This window comes from Oncorhynchus mykiss, chromosome 13, assembly GCF_057628025.1.
Source record: "Oncorhynchus mykiss isolate SJ-2025 chromosome 13, ASM5762802v1, whole genome shotgun sequence".
In the NCBI taxonomy this organism is placed as follows: Eukaryota; Metazoa; Chordata; class Actinopteri; order Salmoniformes; family Salmonidae; genus Oncorhynchus; species Oncorhynchus mykiss.
The window spans coordinates 46,667,800-46,690,649 of record NC_143034.1 but is presented as its reverse complement, the minus strand read 5'-3'; the positions used below and the strand labels follow the sequence as shown (position 1 = coordinate 46,690,649).

At 45.3% G+C, this 22,850-nt stretch overlaps 1 protein-coding gene across 2 annotated transcripts in view; it reads left to right on the top strand.

Annotated features, from left to right (window-relative positions):
* Positions 1-22,667, top strand: part of LOC110486263 (caveolae-associated protein 1) — a 29,324-nt gene extending 6,657 nt beyond the window's left edge. For both annotated transcript variants that reach the window (XM_021557716.3, XM_021557717.3), the window contains exon 3: positions 18,444-22,667. In XM_021557716.3, the coding sequence (XP_021413391.1) occupies positions 18,444-19,295 (852 nt within the window). In that variant the 3' untranslated portion in view covers positions 19,296-22,667. The remainder of the gene's footprint in view (positions 1-18,443) is intronic.
* The last annotated feature ends 183 nt before the right edge of the window (positions 22,668-22,850 follow it).

The following is a 22,850-nucleotide window of genomic DNA, read 5'->3' as shown; positions in this document are numbered from 1 at the left end:
AAAATATATCTGAATACTTACTTTGAATGTATGTGAAAGTAATTGAGATATTTTAAATACACTCATACTATTTTCAAATATCTGTGTTAATTGCATGGGAGTGTTTTTCAGTGAGTGTTTTTCAGTATTTCAAATACTTTCCAAGTACATTTCCAAATACATAAAAATATTACATTTCTTGTCTTTTCAATTAAAATATATCTGAATACTTACTTTGAATGTATGTAAAAGTAATGGAGATATTTTAAATTGTATTTGAACCCAGTTCTGCTCTTATTAGCTGGCATGATTACAGTACAGTATATCAACCAGAGGAGAAGAAAGCAGAGGAAGGACCTATTTGGAAAATCTATTTTTTTTATCTTTAGAAATGCCTATAGAGCAGGTCAATATAATGCCTTATAAAACATTGACAGATGTTCACACGGTCTGCCTTTTCTGAACATAATTAACTAGAAGAGAATTAAAGGTGTGTCAATATTAAAGGTGCGTCAATATCTGGTTGCTGGCTGTTGGAGGCCATCTTGATCAGTTTATTCTAGAGTGTCTGCATTGGCTTGCGGTCTTGTTTTCAGATCCCCTTCCTGGAATGTCCACTGTGGCACTAGGTTACACTATTGGTTACACTATTGGCATTTAGCAGGAACCCAATCGGAGACGGCCGGTCTTAATAAATTACCTCAGTAAAGGAGGGCCCCCCTGCTGTTTGACACACTGCTCCTATCGCTCAGTCCCGGATTCTGTCTGAGGCATTCTGACTTCTTTTACAATCTGTGTGCGTGGGAGCAACCTAATGTGAAGTGAAAAGTATTACAACACTTTTTGGTTTCTCTGTTTACTGATGCCTTGTCATTCCCCCAAATTCATGCTTCATCAAGTTCCAACAAAGGCATGGATGGAGCTGAAAATTCCTATCACATTTAGTTCCTCATCCTCTCCATCACCTGTGCTTTGCCATTCAAGACAACTAATACTTACCATTGAACTGTGACTGTGTTAACCTTGACTCCCATATTACTCTATGAACTTTGACCCCTATGTTACTGAATGTACTTTCTGACTTTCAGAATGGTGACTGACTGAATGCCACTGCTGTTACTGTCTGAACTGTCAACTGTGACTCCACTCCACACCACTGTTACTGTCTGAACTGTCAACTGTGACTCCACTCCACACCACTGTTACTGTCTGAACTGTCAACTGTGACTCCACACCACTGCAACTGTCTGAACTGTGACTCTACCAGTAGTCAGTCGTATGAACTGTGGCCTTCATGTTGCCGTAGTCCTACACGGTTCAGTCCCAGCTCTATTTATTGCCAGCAACTGCACGGTGTCGCGTTAAATGATATTGGAGGAGCTTGGCCAGAGTGTCAGCGTTGGTGAATCAACACTGGCTCTGAGTCAGGTTTCACCTCTTTCCACTGTCTCTGTGGCAAACGCTCTTAGCTCGTTGGTGTGTGTGTGTGTGTGTGTGTGTGTGTGTGTGTGTGTGTGTGTGTGTGTGTGTGAGAGAGTGAGAGGTCAAGCAGGGAAGATTCCCATCCTCTATGCATCAATTGCTTGGGTAGGAACATGCCCAGTGCTCACAGGACCCTGCAACTAAGCCCAGTTGGGGCGAGGTCATGGCGGATAGCCTTGACTCCCTCCCCTCACTGTCCGACAACGTAGTGTTGGGGGAAGTTGAGTTAGGGAATGATGAGGATGACGATGGGATTCATCTCACGGAGATCCTCGAGATTACGACCACGTTCTCCCACCCTCTCAGGTCAGCTGACCTGATGGCCCGAGAGCAGTTGAGCTGCCCCCCCTCCAATGGAGTTTGGGCTCCTTCATACAGTATCTGCAAGCGGGCTCAGGGCCCGTCAAGGGAACTATACGACAGAAAGAGACGCCAGTCACATACAGCCCCAATAAAGGAATTGCTCCCTGCGGTACCAGCTTGCCTCAGGGAAGCTAAGGTCTTGTGGGAAAAAACCCTCACTAGCAGGATTTTTGCTAAGGGTACCCCAAGCCTGGCTCACCACACCAGCCCCATGTGCTGTGTTATTAACAATACCAGCGCCTCACTGCCTCTGTTTTTCAGAAAACTAACATGGTCTTGGCCCAAGCATTTAGAGCTCTCAACGGGACCTCTTTACTGTTGAGTAATATCCGGCTGAGTTACTGGTGGAGGTGAGGAAGAAACTGAACTTGAACTTGGAGACCCTAGACCCAGATTGGGAGGAGATCTGTATGATTACTGACCATAGCATCCGTGCTTCCGGTAGTGTCAGCCAAGGATGTGGTTGTACCATGAGCCTAGTGGTGGTGGGAGAAATGACACTTTGGCTGAGAATATCCAGCTTAACAGGCAAAAAAAAAGTGGACCCCCGGGATGCCCGAGCGACACCAATCCTTTCCCTCCTCATCTTCGAGCCCCCTGATGACCAGTGATTTTTACAGTCGGCAGTTACAATCCTGCTTATGACTAGTACTGGCAGCTATCGTCATGCAGGGCTTTTTTTTAAATGTGTTTATTTAACCTGGTAAATTGACTGAAAACACATTCTCATTTACAGCAATGAATAGTTACAGGGGAGAGGGAGGGGGATGAATGAGCCAATTGTAAGCTGGGGATGATTAGATGGTCAGATGGGAATTTAGCCAGGGCACCAGGGTTAACACTCTTACAATAAGTGCCATGGGTGCCAATAAGTGCCCACAGAGAGTCAGGACACCTGTTTAATGTCCCATCCAAAATACAGCACCCAACACAGGGAAATGTCACCAATCACTGGGGAATTTTAGACCAGAGGAAAGGGTGCCTCCTACTGGCCCTCCAACACCATCTGGCCTCCCATCCAGGGACTGACCAGGACCAACCCTGCTTAGCTTCAGAAGGGTGGTAGGGTGGTACGCAGGGTGGTACACAGTTGGCTAAGCGTAACATAGCAGTTATCCATCCTCACTTGGAGAGAGAGGCCTAGCCAGTGAGAGAGAAGAAAAAAACAGGCCTGCCAGCTACTTATGCACGCTCTATGTTTTTACAGTTGGTGCGTTTGTGTCGTGGAGCAGTTGTGTGACTATATCATTGCGTTTCCCCTGCTCGCGAGAGTGTGAGGAAGACAATTATGCTTGAGAATAACCAGATGGGGGAGACTGGCTCCTTTTATGGTCTCTCACCACATTCTCCACTCTACCCGTCTGTCCCCAACAGACGCATCTGATAGGTACTTTCGAGAGAGTAGGCGGTCCTAGCAAACCCCACATGTGATACGTCTCATGTCCATTATCAGAGAACTGGGGTTAGGGGGGGGGGGGGGGGTTACAGTACGAGTTACTGTAAGTCAGAGGATTAGCTGAGTATGTTTGCATAGGTGGATGCACTCGGGATCCACTGCGAGTGTGTTTTCCATTTGTGCATGTTCCCGTGTTCCATGTTCTGTTTGTGCATGTTCCCGTGTTCCATGTTCCGTTTGTGCATGTTCCATGTTCCGTTCGTGCGTATTCCGTGTTTGCGTGTGTGAGCTTGTGCTGGCGTCAACCACAGCTGTTCTTCTCTCGTGGGAGTGCTCTCTGAAAATAGCCACATCCTTTCATGTGGCTAGAATCAGGGAAACACTCTGACAGTGATGCTTTATAATTAAACCTGGATCGACAGGAGAACACGCGATCCCCTTGCAACAGCAGGGTGTGGCCATACTATTGGACACCGGCACCCAAAGATATACCCAAAGACATATCTCCCATTTGTTATAGAAGAGAAAATCATAACAAATCACATAAATGGCCTCGCCCATGTGGTGCATAACCTATGCTATAACCTATTTAGGTTTTTCCCTGGAGAGAAACACATACCACTCAAACACTCTGTCCTTGTGAGAGAGTGTGAGGAGGAGTGTGAGGAGGAGAGTGCGAGGGAGGAAGAGTCTCTGAGGGTCCCAGAGTCCCAGCAACAGCTGACAGTGTTGTGGCAGGCCTAGGGCAAAGCTACATCTCATCGGCCCTCTCTCAACTACAAATGTCCCTTGACCCATCTTCTATCATCCTCTCTCCTCCTCCTCCCCTCCTCCAGGGATGCTTCAGAGGTGTCTGTGGACCAAGGCCTCCCGCCCATCTGATCATTGCATTGAGGGCGTGGTACGTGCTGTCAGTCCACTCATTCATCTGTTATTGAAAACTCAGGATCTGTGTGTCTATGATGGACGAGCCTCTTCAGCATCCCTGTACTGCTCTGGCATGGAGTCAGGGGACAGTGACAGTCCTGTCTCTGACTCTATCACAGGGGACATCCAACTTCTCAGTTACAGCTTGTCTCCCTCAGTCTCTGTCCCCAACCCCAGGCAAACCTGGCTGCACTTCAGAACCAATTACCTCAAGCTTGTGACCTCTCTATGGTCCAGTCAGACTCACTGTGATCACTGTGGGGGAACCGGGGAGGGGTGTGATAATGGCGTACAGTAGGGTGGAGAGAGAGAGGAACGAAGCGATAGACAGCAGCACCAAATTAGTACGATGATTCATCCCCTTGGATTCTCCCACTTTACCTCACTCACTCTCTGTCTCTCACCGCCCTCTGGGTCAACCTCTCCTGTCATCCATACTCCTACACCCCCCCCCCCACCCCCCCCCCCCCCCCCCCCCCACCCCCCCCCCCCCCCCCACCCTCCGGTACCTGCAGCTTGTGGAGAGATGTCTGGCAGGCTCTACATTTCACTGTTGCATGTCAGCTCTTCTGTAGAACACTGGCCGAGAGATTCAATACTAGGGTGCATGAGTGTTTGTGTGTGTGCAAAGTCAGTTCACTGCCCCTCTCCCTCACTGTTCACATTTCTGAATGACACACTGGCACGGTGTTATGTTCTATGTTTAGTGCAAATTCAGAAGTTGTATTATATCGGTTTTGGTGAGCCATTCATGTACAGTTTATTTGAAGTGTATCCCTTCATGCCCTTTCACCTTAATTCCACTCACTTGATTGTTATTTCTGTTCTAAGATGTCTGCCTGAGTATTCAGGGGATCCTAAAAGTTGTATGGACAGATCCGAAGGAAGACCACAGCCATAACATGGCAGGAAAAAGGGGAAAGCCCCGCGCTTTGGCAAGGAGATCCTACATTCTTGTAGGTTTGCGTCAAATAAAATGTTCCTCTTCTTTCCTCCGATGTGTTTAGTTTCCTTGAACATCCTGAGTCCACTCCAAACCACAGGCTCTTTCTGTTGGCTCTCCCTCCCATCATCACCATCTTTATCATGGCCCAGGATCAGACGGGAACAGCCTGGGGCCAGCTAGCTACATGGACTGTATCTATTGGCACAGTGCAGCAGTCTGTGGTCCTCTACTGATTATCTCCCTCTTCTCTCATATCTGTTCTGGCTTTAGGAAGAGTTCAGCCAAGAGCACTGAGCTGTCATTAATTTTGTTTTTCTTTCCTTTTTATACTTGGGAAAGATCAAAAAGCGCTGTGAAAGGTGCACTTGCATAGGTTTCACATCACAGTATCAGCTTGAAAGGATTCTCTCTGCCTTTGATCTAACTTGTGTAAAAGGATTGTGTATTATTTTAACAATGTGGTTCCACTCTTGACAAAAGGGGCGTACGCCTTCCCTTGTTATGGTTCTTCGTGCTTTTTGTCCTGTAACTTCATGTTTCAAGATCACAGAATAGTTATTTTCAGGTCTTTATATTCTCTTGTCACAATATTCATAGAATTGATGTCCTAAAGAATGCAGCGTATGCCTGATTTCAAATCAACCCCTGGCCCCTAACACAAGACACGGATATAGAAACAGATATACCAGACATGACTGGATAGGTTTAATCATTTAGCTCCACCTATTAACTCAGAGAGCTTGGTAGACTTTCAGCCATATTGCTTACACAGTTGTGTCAGATCGAGGAGGGCTTTGCCGGGGTCTGGTCTGGTGGTAGTGCAGCGTGCCGCTAAAACCCGGCTACATATGCCCCCCAGCGGTGGTGGTTCTATCCACCTCTCTTCTGTCTTTCTTTACACCTCCCTCTACCATTAGAGTCCCCAACTAGATTCTGAGTGGATGATCTGGGGGACGGAACATAATTATAATCATTTGTAGACTGCAAATTGACAGAATGAAGCCCAAACAGATGGGCCACCTGTTGAAGACCCCTGCTCCACCCTATCACACCCAGTCAGCCCCAACAAATACTAATTGATAAAAGCTATTCTCCTTCTAATAATTTTTTTACAAAGATCAATGGGTTCATGAAGGTTGACAGATCTGTCTCATAGCTAGTATCTGGGTGTCATGGCTGTGTGAAGGCTTGATAAGCGATTGGCTGATAGACAGTGTTACTCTTGCGTACAGGGTTTTATAACACTGCATTGTTAACAATGTGCATGGTTCACGCTGGGCTCATTTTGATGCTGTTGGGGGCGAGAGGTGGGGTCCTGTTGGGAAACAGCATCACTTGTTGTGTCGTCTGACTCGCAGACCCACAAGACTGTTGTTTCCTGCTACCCATTAGCTAATTCAGCTCACATCCTGTCAATGAGTGCATGTGCGTGTACTTTTGTGCGTGTGTGTGGGTCAAAGCCTACTCTTGCACTTGAGGACCAAATTATTAAGGGGACCAGGCGAAGTCACTGTGAGCTGCACTTATTAAGAGATACAAACATGAACTACTCGTATGACCCAGACGTCTGCACGGGTCTTAACCACCCACTGCCCTCTTGGCTTACAGAGCTCGCTCTCACAACAGAAGACGATGATTTGCCAGGCAAGCTAAAGGTCAGGGCACCTGTCCATCCGCCACTCAACGTTCCTGGGTTGGTCAACAGATATTTTGTTCCTATTCCAGTCCACAGAATTGTGGGCGCTGGAGCAACATGTTACTTACTGTACGTTGTAGCCTACGCTCTAGCCGCTACTTCAGAAGGCCACTGCCAAGATCGTAATAACTCGGCCAAATTTTTTTCAGAAACCGTGTAAATGAAAATCTGCTCTGGTGCTTTGATTATAAATACTCTTGCAACGAGAGTGGAATGGAATGGAATGGAATGGCGGCGGGTCCTGTTTCATAGAGTGAGACTGGATTTAGCCACCGGCAGCAGCACAGAATGATGGTGTCAGTGTATTTGGGTGTGTGTGTGGATGTGTCTCTGTGTTTCTGTATCTCTGTGTGTGCACACCGGTGTCTTTGCGATTGTGTGCGGCTATTCAGATGTCAACATCTAAACACAGTGCATGGCTTATTTCTATCTGGACAGTGTGTCCTGCAGTTCCAGGTGCAGCTGTGTTAGCTGGTGACATGTCGCCAACACTGATGCCTGCTGCTCGGACGGTGTGTTCCTGGCACTGGCCTGTGAGTTATATCCTGTCACTGAGATCTAGGCAGGGCACTGGGTGGGTTATGGCCGCTCATAACTCTGATTATTAACCTAGCAGACTCCACACAGAGGGCATTAGGCTGATCGAGCTTTTAAAATGGTTTCTTATCAAGGAGCTTTCGTGGGTGGATGGAGGGTTTGACACTGGCTTTAGTTGTTATTACTCTTCCTATACTTCACCCTTATTAAGACGCACCACTGCCTAGAACTACTTAACACCTCTCTCTCTGAGAGGGAAGACATTTAAGTGTGGGTAATAGAACTAGTGCCTCCCACCCAGGTAGGTTGATGTCAACTATGAGGTATGAACTTCAGCGGTAGAGATTCTGACAACTCTGGCACATCTCATAATAGGACATTGATCAGTCGTCTCAGGTGGCCTAAACCTCCACCAGAGGAGGACGAGGGGAAGGAGAACACATTGGATTGTGTTGGTCCCAATAAACTCCAGGGATAGTCTGATAGTGAAAACCAAAACAGAGGCTGCTGCACACCCGACGAGCAGACCAAGAGCGAGAACAAAAGCTCTTTCTCTAATGTCAAACTTTTTCCATAAAAACATCCCCCTCCCTCCCCCAGGGATGTGCCCTTTAGATAAAGCATAATCAGTTCCACAGTGGACACAGTCAGAACAAAAGGCAGACTGACGTGACATGGGATTAATGGCTTGACGTGTGTCTTATGTTATTGGGCAGGAATGATGGCTCCACTAATCATTAATCTGATCTGATACAGACTTTATGTCTGAACTGTCAACCTGGCGTTAATGTTAGACGTTGGGAGCAGATCTCAATACAGACGTTACAGAATCACCACGTTAGAGAGTCAGACGTGTCAGTCCTACAGAGAAACGTGTGGAAAGGCAAAGGTTCCATGATAGCTGGTGATGCCATGTTGACAGTGGTTGTAGTTGTAGGGATTCCAGTGGCTGTAGTCATGGAGAGAGGTTGAGGGGATTGGCTGAGCCCTGGAAAGGGATATATCCCCGCCAGACTCCTGTGTGGTGAGGTCACACATAGCTCTGAAAGAAACCCCAAGGAACTCCCTTCCGGTGTCAAACAGAATGTATTTCCACTGCTTCATTTCATGTGAAGCCATCACAGTTGGGCTATGTTACATTGTTTGCCATAGTGGGATGGTGAGATCAGAGGTACCGTGGGTCACTACACAGAATTCCCTTTGTACTCCTCTGCTGCGTCCGGATGGTGGTCATGACGATTCCCCAGGATGCTCGAGGTAGATGGAACGAGAACCCGATCTCTGTGCCTTGACTGTGTCTGACTGAACTAAAAGGGTGAGCTGGGATGCGTAAGACTATTTCCCAACACCCTTCTGTAGTAGCTTATTGTAAATAAATATTCTCATTGTAGTCGTGTGTTAAATGTGTTGAGCCCCCCAAAAAACTATGCCTATAGAAAGAGGCTTAAGCATTGGAAAGCATTACTACAGTAGTACATCAGCTGCTAGCACCATGTTTATAACTGCCAGGGGCCCTCCACCCTCTGCTCCTGTCCCAGAAGGGGCCCAGATGGGTCATTGTGAAAGCTGAAGGCACAGCTGCATACTGCAGACTGGGGCTAGACAGGATCAGACAGCTGCCAGGGTGACTCACAAGGCATGCCTCTCATCTCATCTCATCTCATCTGCCCCAGGAGGAACGATGGCGTGAGGTCACGGGCATCTGATTAAGATGGGAGTAGAGGTCATTTCTACAGATGTAGGATCTTAATTTGATCGCTCTTTTGTTACTGAGAATTTTCCTGCGCAGCATGAAATGCAAACTTGTAGTATATTCAAGGTTTTCAAAAGGCTTGTAATTTTCATTTTAAAATGTCAGACTTGACGAAAAATGTAAATTCATTATAATCCATATAATAATTCACATTTACTGTTGCTGCAGGATTGTTTTCCTGGTGTAGCGAACTGGCTCATAATAAGATCCTACATCTGTAGGTAGACGTCCATTGTCTAGTAAAACCCAAGTAGCTCTTCTTACCTCACTAGGCTTCCTCTCTTGTTCTCCTGTTCTTGTGAAATATCTGATGCATGTGGGAGGGTACCAGAGTAAAGGGTTGGCATCAATCCTAATGTCATCCAAACTTGTCCTAATCTACATTCCCTAAACGTTTGTTGTGAAAACCTTCCGTTCCATCCAAAAGGGCAAGGACCGTCATTTACAATACAATTTGGTCTGTGACATTCCTTATCTACAATTATTAACAATTATCAAATCCACATGACATTTTTGATAGGTCATGAAAGACAGGCAGACATCTATATTATGTTTATTTAATTGACATTATAAAATGCTGATGTCATAGGACTGTGATTGATATCTAAGGAGAGAGAGTCTGAGAGTGTGGCTTTGTGTTGCAGAAAAGGGGCCATGGGCTGGCTAGGAGACGGAAGAGTGCCCTTATAGCCATAGCTGCTGTAGTTTTTAGCTGTGGTTTGGACAACTGTTTGCTCTGTCGTCGTCCATGGCAACGAGTGTGTGGTTAAGAATGAGTCAGACAGAACACTCACCCTCAGAGAAAAATAACCAAACTATAATACCTTTTTAGGTTTTAATAGTAAAACGCTGCATTCAGATGCCAAAACAGGATAGCATCGATGGGGACTGCAAGACTTTGTTAAGAGGCCTGTTTACCACTGTACCTTCTACTATTCTTCTCATACCTTTCTCTCACTCTCACTCTAATACATACACACACTCTCTCTCTCTCATTCTCTCTCTCACACATACACACTCTCTCTCTCTGTTATTTCATTCTCAGTCAGTAGAATGTATTACTTGTTTACTGTGTTCTCTGGGCCTCAGGCTGGTTTGTGTATTTTCAGAATACCTCCTAGGGAGTGTTTCCCTCAGAGAGACGACTCATGAGCAATAGACAGATGTCGACTTGCCTGGACTCAGCACCCTGCATAGGATAAACTGTCACAGCCAACACACACTGTACACAAACACACACAGTATTGCATATAGAGATTTACAGACACTCTTGTTCCACATACACGCACGCACGCACGCACGCACGCACACACACACAGTGTAACCAGTGCTAAATCTCCTCCATCTGCCAGCTTTTCCATGAGCAGCCCCCCCCCCCCCCCCCCCCCCCAGGCCACGATGCAAAGGCAGAGACACTAACAAACAGAGCTCCCTCTTTCTTTCTGTGAAGACACACACACTCAACCAACCACATTCTCCACAGGTACTCCTTCAAGCATAGTAGCGTACACACTCACATGTAGACCAGACTTTTCCATGGCTAGAGTGGGAGGAGAGAGGAGGGTAACACAGGGACACTCATGGAGTTTCCATCTCCGTCCTCACTCTTTCCCTCGGTCCTTTCCCTCTCTCTCTTATTAATCATATACAGGGAGAGCTACTGATGGCCGCGAAGACGTGCATTTCCTTTCCTACATGATTTTAATCAGGCTGCGTCAGGGCACCACCCCGACACAGGAGATGGCGATGCCCTCAATGATGTAACATCATTGACTGTTCAGCCGGGCATTCTGGGAAAGGCTGTATGACTTGTTGTATGACTTCCGAGGTGGGCGAGGCACCCATCATCTTATTACGTTCACCCCAATGGAGTCAGTGGCAGGCAGGGCCGACATGCTGCTTAGGGGTCATGTAATGTACAGTTTAGCTGTAGCAAGACTGTTGATATTAGTATGATGATGACAGTTATGTTCTGAATCTAATCTGTCCCATAGAACAGTAGCGTGTTAGTACAGTAGTTCCTCCGATGGTGTCGCTGGGGGGGGTTCATCATCCTCCGTAGTAATTTATCAGGCTTAGCTTCACACCCCACCAGGGGCGATGTTCCACAATGGTTGTTGCCGTGGTGACATGATCCTATGTTTATCTGTTGCCCTGTTGAGGACTGGGAGGAGAGGCTAGGAGGGGAGGGGGCAGAATGTTACAGTGGCTAGTAGCCAGGGAATGGTGGATGGAATCCGGAGAGAGGGAAAGGCGAGCTCGAAATAAACACACACACTGCGGGCCGAGTAGGACACAGCACCAGATAAGGAAGCGATGGTCATTTTATGATAGGTTCCACTCATACCATTGTGAACGTCAGACCAGCGCAAGGATTAATAAGGGGAAGGGTGTGGTATTGGTTAATGCCGATGCAAAAATACAGTATATGAAACGTATGAACATACTATCTGCCTGGCTGTGATGAGGTATGATGTTCAGTATGTCAGAATAAACCAAAGTACGGAATTCAAAATCACAAATGATTTGTCCCAGGACATAATGTTGCAGGCTTGAGCGTCACATTATCCTGTTTAACAGTGCACGCTGCTCCAGTCAACTAGTTTTTAAATGTATTTCATCATTGCAAAAAAAAAACACTCACATCTCCCCCAGTACAAGAGCAATGAAAGCCATCATAAAAAGCCTTGGCTTTGCATGAGCTGTGAACCCGAGCCGCTTGTTTGAACTATGATGAAACAAATAGAAAATGTCAAGGGATTGTTGCCTTGACGATAACAAGGGAAGAAAGGAAAGTGTTACTAATTGAGGAGGAGGAGGAGGAGGAGGAGGAGGAGGAGGGCTAGATGCTATGGGAGTACACCTACACAAGAAGAAACAAATGATAAAGAACGATTTAATATGAGGTAACAGCAGGGTGGAGAGGAGAATGAGTACACATTCAATGAGATGTTAAGAAACATTACAAACCTGCTTTAATGTGTCACAATGATGCAAAACTCCACCTTTAACCTTATTACTGTGACGGGTTGCCATGGCATTGTTTTTACGTCGGCAGTTCCTGACTTAGTTCAAATAAAGCGATACAGATCTGTTTCATCGCAGTGCCTCAAATTATGCCCAACTCTGTCAACAGGTCAAATCCAGCTAACGGACGGATTATCTCCTCCAGCCATCGCCTCAGGAATCAATAAGCAGTGTGATTCTGCAACACATTGCAAAGTAGACAGGGAAAGGGGAAAGACAGTGGAGATGAGTGTTTTATTTTTAGGCAGAGGAAGAGAAATGGACAAACCAAACATGGGCCCTCCCAAGTGGCGCAGTGGTATAAGGCACTGCATCGTAGTGCTAGCTGTGCCACTAGAGATTCTGGGTTCTAGTCCAGGCTCTGTCGCAGCCGGCCACGACCAGGAGACCCATGGGGTGGTGCACAATTGGCCCAGCGTCGTCTGGGTTAGGGGAGGGTTTGGCCGGAAGGGATATCCTTGTCCTATTGCGCACTAGCGACTCCTGTGGCGGGCCGGGCGCAGTGCACGCTGACAGAGTCGCCAGGTGTACGGTGTTTCCTCCAACACATTGGTGCGGCTGGCTTCCGGGTTAAGTGTGTCAAGAAGCAGTGCGGCTTCCCGAGTCCATACGCCTCTCCCGAGTCCATTGTTGCAGCGATGAGACAAGACAAGTTAATATTTTTCTAAATAAAAAACAAAGCAAAGACCTCACAGCTGGCCACGACCACCCATGGGGCGGTGCACAATTAGCCCAGCGTCGTTTGGGTTAGGGGAGGGTTTGGCCGGAAGGGATGTCCTCATAAAACCACACGAGCTCACCAACCCTCAGTGTCATAACACAGACTCAGTTGTGATTGTTCCGCTCCCTGATTACAAGCCAACCTATTCCCATTCCCCCACAATGCTCTCAATGTGAGATCACACACACCCACACACACGGCAGAGGAGAGGTAAAAGTGAATCAGCGCAGACACTCAGGACTGGGCCAGTTTCCCAACATTAAATCTGGACAGTGTGTACAGAGACAGAGAGATTGTTGAGAGAGACAGGGTGAAAGAGTTTAGAGAGAGAGAGACAGAGAGATTGTTGAGAGAGATAAGGTGAAAGAGTTTAGAGAGAGAGAGAGAGAGAGACAGAGAGAGAGAGTGAGAGAGAAGCAAGAGACATTTGACGAGATAAGTGATACTATATAATTTTTCAGAATGCGTGAAAGTCAAATTTAAATAAAATTTTATAAGTCACATGGTAACATGAGGAACAGTAACACGAGGAATAAAATAAAATACACAAGAATGGAGCTATATAGAGGGAGAACCAGTACCAGATAAACAAGGTAATTGAGGTAAAGACAGTTGAAGTTGTACGTTTACATACACCTTAGCCAAATGTATTTAAACTCAGTTTTTCACAATTCCTGAGACTTAATCCTGGTAAAAAATTCCCTGTCTTAGGTCAGTTAGGATCACCACTTTATTTTAAGAATGTGAAATGTGTAATACTAGAGAGAATGATTTATTTCAGCTTTTATTTCTTTCATCACATTTCCAGTGGGTCAGAAGTGTACATACACTCAATTAGTATTTGGTAGCATTGCCTTTAAATTGTTTAACTTGGGTCAAACATTTCAGGTAGCCTTCCACAAGAATTTTGGCCCATTCCTCCTGACAGAGCTGGTGTAACTGAGTCAGGTTTGTAAGGCCTCCTTGCTCGCACACACTTTTTCAGTTCTGCCCACACATTTTCTATAGGTCAGGGCTTTGTGGTGGCCACTCCAATACCTTGACTTGTTGTCCTTAAGCCATTTTGCCACAACTGTGAAAAGCATGCTTGGGGTCATTGTCCATTTGAAAGACCCATTTGTGACCAAGATTTAACTTCCTGACTGATGTCTTGAAATGTTACTTCAATATATCCACATAATTTTCCTCCCTTATGATGCCATCTATTTTGTGAAGTGCAACAGTCCCTCCTGCAGCAAAGCACCCCCACAACATGATGCTGCCACCCCAGTGTTTCAGTCCTTTGCTGTTGTTCTGGGATTGATTTGCACTTTTCGCACCAACGTACGCTCATCTCTAGGAGACAGAAAGCGTCTCCTTCCTGAGGGGTATGATGGATGCGTGGTCCCATGGTGTTTATACTTGCGTACTATTGGTTGTACAGATGAACGTGGTACCTTCAGACGTTTGGAAATCGCTCCCAAGGATGAACCAGACTTGTGGAGGTCTACTTGTTTTCTGAGGTCTTGGCTGATTTCTTTTGAATCTCCCATGATTTCAAGCAAAGAGGCACTGAGTTTGAAGGTAGGCCTGTTTAAAGGCACAGTCAACTTAGAGTATGTAAACTTCTGACCCACTGGAATTGTGATACAGTGAATTATAAGTGAAATAATCTGTCTTTAAACAATTGTTGGAAAAATGACTTGCGCCATGCACAAAGTAGATGTCCTTAACCGACTGGCCAAAACTATAGATTGTTAACAAGACATTTGTGGAGTGGTTGAAAAACAAGTTTTAATGACTCCAACCTAAGTGTATGTAAACTTCCGACTTCAACTGTATGTACATGAAGGCAGGGTAAAGTGACTAAGCATCGGGATACATAATAATAAGACTAAATTAAAGAAGAAGAGTAGCAGCAGCATAGTGTATGTTGAGTGTTAAAGGTTGTGTGTGTGTGTGTGTGTGTGTGTGTGTGTGTGTGTGTGTGTGTGTGTGTGTGTGTGTGTGTGTGTGTGTGTGTGTGTGTGTGTCTGTAGTGTGTGTGTGTGTGTCTGTAGTGTGTGTGTAGGTAGTGTAGTGTAGTGTAGTGTATATATAGTCTTATGAGTGTGCATAGAGTCAGTGCAAAATGTTATGTGTGAGGTGTGATGTGCGCAGTGCTATGATGGGGCAGGGCAGGGCAGGGCAGTAACAACAAAGACATAGCTATCTCTATGGGATGCAAGGGCATGCTAGATTTAGCATAGGGCATTAGGAGGTCAGTTTGAGGACAATACAGTGACACCAAAACGGCCCGCTACCAAAACCTGCCGGCTCTCCTTCACTGCAGCCAATGTGAGTAAAACATTTAAACGTGTTAACCCTCGCAAGGCTGCCGGCCCAGACAGCATCCCTAGCTGTGTCCTCAGAGCATGCGCAGACCAGCTGGCTGGTGTGTTTATGGACATATTCAATCAATCCCTATCCCAGTCTGCTGTTCCCACATGCTTCAAGAGGGCCACCATTGTTCCTGTTCCCAAGAAAGCTAAGGTAACTGAGCTAAATGACTATTCCGTCATCATGAAGTGCTTTGAGAGACAAGTCAAGGACCATATCACCTCCACCCTACCTGACACCCTAGACCCACTCCAATTTGCTTACCGCCCCAATAGGTCCACAGACGATGCAATCACAATAACAGTGCACACTGCCCTAACCCATCTGGCCAAGAGGAATACCTATGTGAGAATGCTGTTCATCGACTTTAGCTCAGCATTCAACACCATAGTACCCTCCAAACTCATCATCAAGCTCGAGACCCTGGATCTCGACCACGCCCTGTGCAACGGGGTCCTGTACTTTCTGATGGGACGCCCCCAGGTGGTGAGGGTAGGAAACAACATCTCCACCCCTCTGATCCTCAACACTGGGGCACCACAAGAGTGCGTTCTGAGCCCTCTCCTGTACTCCCTGTTCACCCAGGACTGCGTGGCCATGCACACCTCCAAATCAATCATCATGTTTGCAGACGACACTACAGTGGTAAGCTTGATTCCCAACAACGACGAGATGGACTACAGGGAGGAGGTGAGGTCCCTCAGAGTGTGGTGTCAGGAAAATAACCTCACACTCAACGTCAACAGAACAAAGGAGATGATCGTGGACTTCAGGAAACAGCAGAGGGAGCACCCCCATATCCACATCGACGGGACAGTAGTGGAGAAGGTGGAAAGTTTTAAGTTCCTCAGCGTACACATCACGGACAAACTGAAATGTTCCACCCACACAGACAGCGTGGGGAAGAAGGCTCAACAGTGCCTCTTCAACCTCAAGAGGCTGAAGAAATTTGGCTTGTCACCAAAAACACTCACAAACTTTTACAGATGCACAATCGAGAGCATCCTGTCGGGCTATATAACCGCCTGGTACGGCAATTGCTCCGCCCACAACCGCAAGGCTCTCCAGAGGGTAGTGAGGTCTGCACAACGCATCACCGGGGGCAAACTACCTGCCCTCCAGGACACCTACACCACCCGATGTCACAGGAAGGCCAAAAAGATCATCAAGGACAACAACCACCCGAGCCACTGCCTGCTCACCCCGCTATCATCCTTCTGGATGATAGCGGGGTGAGTGGCTGCTGCCAACATACTGACTCAAATCTCTAGCCACTTTAATAATTTAAAATTGGATGTATCACTAGTCAATTTAAACAATGCCACTTTATATAATGTTTGCACTCCCTACATTACTCATCTCATATGTATATACTGTACTCTATACCATCCACTGCATCTTGCCTATGCCGTTCGGCCATCGCTCATCCATATATTTAAATGTGCATATTCTTATTCATTCCTCTACACTTGTGTGTAAAAGGTAGTTGTGAAATTGTTAGATTACTTACTTGAAATTGTTAGAACTAGAAGCACAATCATTTCGCTACACTTGCATTAACATCTGCTAACCATGTGTATGTGACCAATACGATTTGATTTGAGGGATAACATCCTCGGCATATTCCTGGTCTCCCTCAGTAGACATCCAGTAATACAACATTTCTCTAACGTTGTGAAAACATCATCACTGGGACGCTGAGTGAGTGGCAGCTGTCAGAGAAGCATAGGTGTCAAGGGATGTTTTGGACAGGTGGGCCGTGTGTGAGTGTTTGTGAATGTCAGTGTGAAGTACTGGTTTTACGAACAGACAATGTCTTATCTGATGGGGCGTCCCTTTACAGGCTGCTAGAACTTTCTTGTCCCCTAGATGGAGTGCAAGACTGCATGATCCAGTCCATTTGGAAATACTGAGAACATTTGCAGTTATTTTGGTTATACTAGATGAATGACAACCAACGGTACTTTAAATAAAGTCTGCCTGAAACCTCTGTTTGTATGTGAACCAGCAGACTGTGACGGATGTAACATTTAAGAGTGAGATACTTTAGTCAGATTGAAAGTCACACTTTGTAAGCGGTGGGAAAATATGTTTAATGGAGTCAAATGCCTAGTTCTGTGTCTCCCTACCGGTTGTGTGATAGCCACATCAAAGGGCTAGGCTATGCAATACGCTTACTGAGATGAGCTGTGAAGAGACAGGACAACCAGTGACATTGACACATGAAAGGTTGTAGGTCTCCATCCTTACACTCACTAAGACTGAACAGCCTATTAGAGAGAAAGAGAGACAGAGAGCGAGAGAGAGACTATGTGTGCACGAGGTACACCAGGAGAACATTTACCACAGTTATCACAATGATTCAGCGAGGTGGGAGTGTGCAGTAAAGTAGTTTACCAATAGCAGGAAATGCTTTTGGGTCTAGTTGGCTCAGTATGTTAGTTTCATTATTAGACACCATACAAACTTGTATGACATGTCTTTCACAAGCTGTTGGTGATTACACTTATTCTGTGTGCTGAACATTCACCAAGTAGTTTGGCTGAGAAGACCCTGACACTGGTTTCTAGTAGGGTACATATGGAAAGTCTGTGCTATTGGCTGGACAGTATTTCATAGTCTGTGCTGATTTTGGAGTCTTGGTCAGTTTGTATTGTATGACCACTAGATGGGGTTGGCCAACAGTAGCAGGCATGTTTGATATATATTTTTTGCGACTGATAAATGTAAGGTTACGTGTCTGAGGCAAGCCATGAAGATTAATAATTTATCATACACATAAATGTCAAATTTCATTTCCATCTCAGAGCCCACATACATTTGAATTGATGTTCATTTATTTTTTCAGCCTCAGGCTTTTACGGGACACTTCAATATAACCTCCATAATCATGCAGTCAATTTGAAAATGTGTGTGTATATATTGGACAAATCCCACACTGTGAACACATTGTTCCCTATGAATGAACAAAATAGAATAGGAACGTCTTATCTCACTCAGAGTACTGATATGTAATGAGGTAGATTTAATACTGTCTTTGCAAACTTATGCTTGAAAGCGAATACAATTTTAATGATAAAACAGAATAAAAAAATTAAAAAATGTAATACTGTCCTAGTCTATCAGCTGGCTGCAAAACTGGATCTGCTGCTGTTTTTATTACTCTAACTGAAGGCTTAATAAACGTTCATACTTATCTTGTATGTTGACTCTTCCTGTTGTCTAACCTCATCCACTCTCTCCTTTGTGTCTTCACAGGATGAGAATAAGGCCGCTAAAGCCTCTCTAAAGTCGCCCAAGGTGGCAGAGAATGTAGCTGAGGGCTGCTCTGTGGAAGGGGGGCTGGAGCAGATCCCTGAGGAGGGGGGCGAGGCGGCGCTCACTGGCCTCAACTCAGACGAGGAGGTGGAGATCGAGGAGATCATCGAAGAGTCCCGGGCGGAGAAGATAAAACGCTCCAGCAAGGCGCGCGTGGACAACATCAAGAAGGCCTTCTCCAAAGAGCAGAGGGAGAAGAGAGCGCAGAAGACCAAGGACAACCTGGAAAAGACCAAGCAGAAGACCAGGGATAACCTGGAGAAGACCCGGCAGAAGACTCACGACAAGCTGGAGAAGACCAAGCATAGCCTGGAGAAGAAGATGGGCAAGCTGGGCAACAAGATGACCCCCAACATGGAGCGGAAGGAGAAGCTAAAGGGCTCCAAGGAGATGTTGAAGAAGTCTCTGACCCCCGACCACACCGTCTACGCCCGCTCCAAGACGACCGTGTACCGCGTGCCACCCTTCACCTTCCACGTGAAGAAGTTCCGGGATGGAGAGGTGGAAGTGGTGCACACAGAGGGCACAGAGATGGAGGAGGTGGCCGAGAATGAGGCCCTGGAGGCGGGAGAGGGAGACGTGGAGGTGGAGGAGCTGGTGAGAGTAGTAGACACCCCAGAGATGAGTGCTGTCCTGGAGTTGGATGAAGAGGAGGAGGAGCTGGTGAGAGTAGACACCCCAGAGATGGCAGCTTTCCTGGAGGTGGCTGAGGACCAGGTGGCAGAGCATCTGATCAGGCTGGGGAGTAAGGTCCCTGTGGTGAAAACAAGCATGAAGACAACCAGCAAATAACTCTGTCTACAGGGCCCAGCAGGATTGGAAGAATGATACAATAGAGGGATGAGGAGATAGGGGAGAAGAGAGAGGGGGAGAGTAAAGAAGAGGAGAGTAACATCCTACATTTGGATGACAGTGACACAGCATGCATGATAAGGACTGTCGGGACAGTGTTCACAATCTACTCATCTTATAATAAAAATTATAATAACACAATATGCCATTTAGCAGACGCTTTTATCCAACGCAACTTACAGTCATACGTGCCTACATACATCTTGTTTGAGAAGGAAAAAAATGACGCATCAGGAATTACTTTCAATGTAGTATGTGCTGTTCTAGACAACAACAACAACAAAACATTTAACCCCGCAATTTTGTTTCTTCCTTACATATTTTCTTGTCTTTTAGTTTGTGAATGACTCTGGTTGGTCTAGTCTGGGATATTGCTTGTTGATATAATTTTTTGTTGTTGTTTTTGAAATAGAATGACCACAATGCTAAGGGAATAAATAGTAGTTGCTATTGTGATTTGATGTACAATAATTGCTAACGTAGGATAAACAGTACATAACAATGTATATGGAAATATCCCCCACTGGGCACAGACGTCAATTCAACATCTATTCCACGTTGGTTCAACGTAATTTCATTGAAATGATGTGGAAACAAAGTTGATTCAGCCAGTGTGTGCCCAGTTGTGGTGGTATCTTGAGATTTTCTGATTTGATGGTTGGTGGTCATGTGATGTGCAGGTCAGAGAAATTACGTTTTGACAAATGAAGAGAAAGAGCACACAGTGGAAACACCTAAAGATGGTTTCAACGTGCATGGGGAGAGACACAGGGGACCGTCTTTTCCTTGACTGAAGAGTTTACAGATCGGTTAAACAAATGCTCACAGCCATTTTGAGCAGCCAACTTTCTACTGTAAGTGTGGGCATCCAAGCTCTGTCAACATGTCAAGGTTCTGAAAGGACGAGATAGATAAGATAATGATAAAGATTAAGATAGTTCTCACTTTTCTTAGAGGAGCACTATGAAGCTTTTATTTCTGATCAACAGTGTGGCCCTATTGGTTGATTGTTTTCATTTTGGAGGACCGAGATGGAGGGTCACGGCAAATGCAATATTAAAAAAGAAGAGGAAGAGACTCACTGATTGGCATAAATGGAACTATTTTTGTGCGTGTGTAATGTTTCAGCCACAATCTTGAGCCAAACAGGGAAAAACTAGTGTATCTTTAAATGATGTCATGGAGTTGATGGATGCCAGACGTGTAAAGTAATCCTCCTTTCACATAAAAAACAGGATCGCAACAGATCCTGTTTGTTTTGTTTTGAAATGGAGAATGAGAAGGATGAAGGATTAGTGACGACTCGAAAGAGATGTGAATTTAGTTGCATAGTTTTACCTTCCTTTAAAAAAAAGAATGTCTCATTAAGTTTCTAAGTTGTACTATAGTGTGATATCTGGAAAATAGTTCTCCTTCTCTCAGTTTTTAGTTACCAGTGTAACCACCAAACTACCTGGTTGTTACTAGGGCTTGTCACTGATGTCAGGAGAATGACATTTTGAGCCATCGTTTAATCAAAGTTTCCTAGTGCCATCGTTCTGTAGAAGTTCACTTTTTTCACTGTTTTTTCTCTCTCACTGTGCTTACATGATAATGTTCATTGTACTGACACACATTGTACAAATGTATGCACGTATGCTCACAGTGCTACAAGAATCATACATGTACTGTACATATATGCTATAATAAGCACAGACATACCTGTGTTAACCTGCCACGTTACTGTTACTCCAGAGGCTTCTCTCCTGGAAGAGGAGTCTGTCTGAGATTGACAGAGCCTTGCTTATTGAATCTATCACCATGGCCACAGCTAACGACAGGATATATCCAGCATTTCACCTGGACTGCACTGGGTGCTGTGATTGTGGGGAGAAAAATGAGAGAATCTTGTAGGAACCCCTCCAGTATATGTCAATATGCCAGGTGACAGTTTAATGAAAGTCTATAAGTGACATATAGAAATGTAAGTGCTATCCAATTTTGTTTGTGCCGGCAGCAAATTACAAGGGATTGTGAATAATGACATGGCAGTTACAAAGTAAAAAAAGTAATGTCCGTTCCTGGACCTCAGTCTCTGTCTATTTGAATTACTTGTCAGCTTGTTTGTGCCTGTGTGGTCTGGCAAGGGTCTGATATAGGGAGACGATGGTGATTAGAATGGATGATTTGAGTTTGACGTGAAGTGAGACCAGTAAATGCAATACAAGCTAAAAGCTGTTGTCTCGTGTTCTTTCTCTACCTACAAGACGTGCCTCTGGAGAACAAAGTAGTGAGACTAAGTACAGAAGGACTGAAAGCACACAGGGCCTGGCTCGAAGACAGCGCTACGGAAGGCTTTTCTACGTGTCTCCATAGCTCTCTGTGTCTGACCGACCTTGATGAAGGGGCCGGGGTAGAGAGGGGAGGTCTCTGTGGAACACCATTAGGATAATCAATGAGGCAGGAATCTGATTAAGGAGAGTGCTTTCTCTGAGGAGAGTGAGACGGAACACAGAGAGAGGACGTGTGTGAGAGAGAGGGGGGAGTGGTCAGTGCAGAGAGAAGGAGAGATGATGCAGTCAAAAAGAAACCAAAGATATTCCTCAAAAAATATGTAGGTCTTTGTGCAGTTCACATTTTGTTTTTACTTAATTTTTTTACAAGGCTGAAATGGATTCTCATTACATAAATGCCAAGGTGAATACTGAACACACAGATACATTAAAAATTGACCAAGTTTTTGTCAAACATGAGCTAAGTTTACCACCATCTCTAAACACCCCTCATCTCCCCCAAGGAGATTCATAGCATTTCCTACCTTCTTCAGGAGAGAGTGGAGATACAAACAGTGACCGCTCATCTTTCAACTGTTTAATTTATTTGCCATGTAGTGTAGTCTCACAGCATTGTCAGTCAATATGCAGTTCTTTGTAAGAAATGATCAGTCAAACTACCGCAGGTTACCAGGGTTGGAGCCAATTCCATTTAAATTCCAGTAAATTCAGAAAGTAAACCAAATTGCAATTCCAAATGTTCCTAACTGAAAAGCATTTAAGATCATTGGAATTTTAGTGTACTTCCTGAATTGTCTGGAATTGAAATGCAACTGACCTCAAGCCTGCGGGATACTGTACGTATCCTGAGCACTGCCATTTTCAACTGACCTCAACCCTGCGGGATACTGTACGTATCCTGAGCACTGCCATTTTCAACTGAACTGAGATGATAATATCTCCGACTGATCTAATAACGAAGCTTGCTTTTTCTGTTGAATTAAATGACTATTTTTGTCAAACCACTTATATATCAATAAACGCTATATGATTTACACCAGACTTTACCACTGTGATGATTGAACATGTCAAAGTTCAACCCAATGCTATGTGAAGTGCAGCCAGTACAGCTGTATTCTAGACCATTACCATGACATTACTCAGATTAGTCATCCGGGGTAAACAGAGGCCATTCATTTTCTTTGAATGAATGTGCATCACAAAGAAGAAACCAACATGTTCA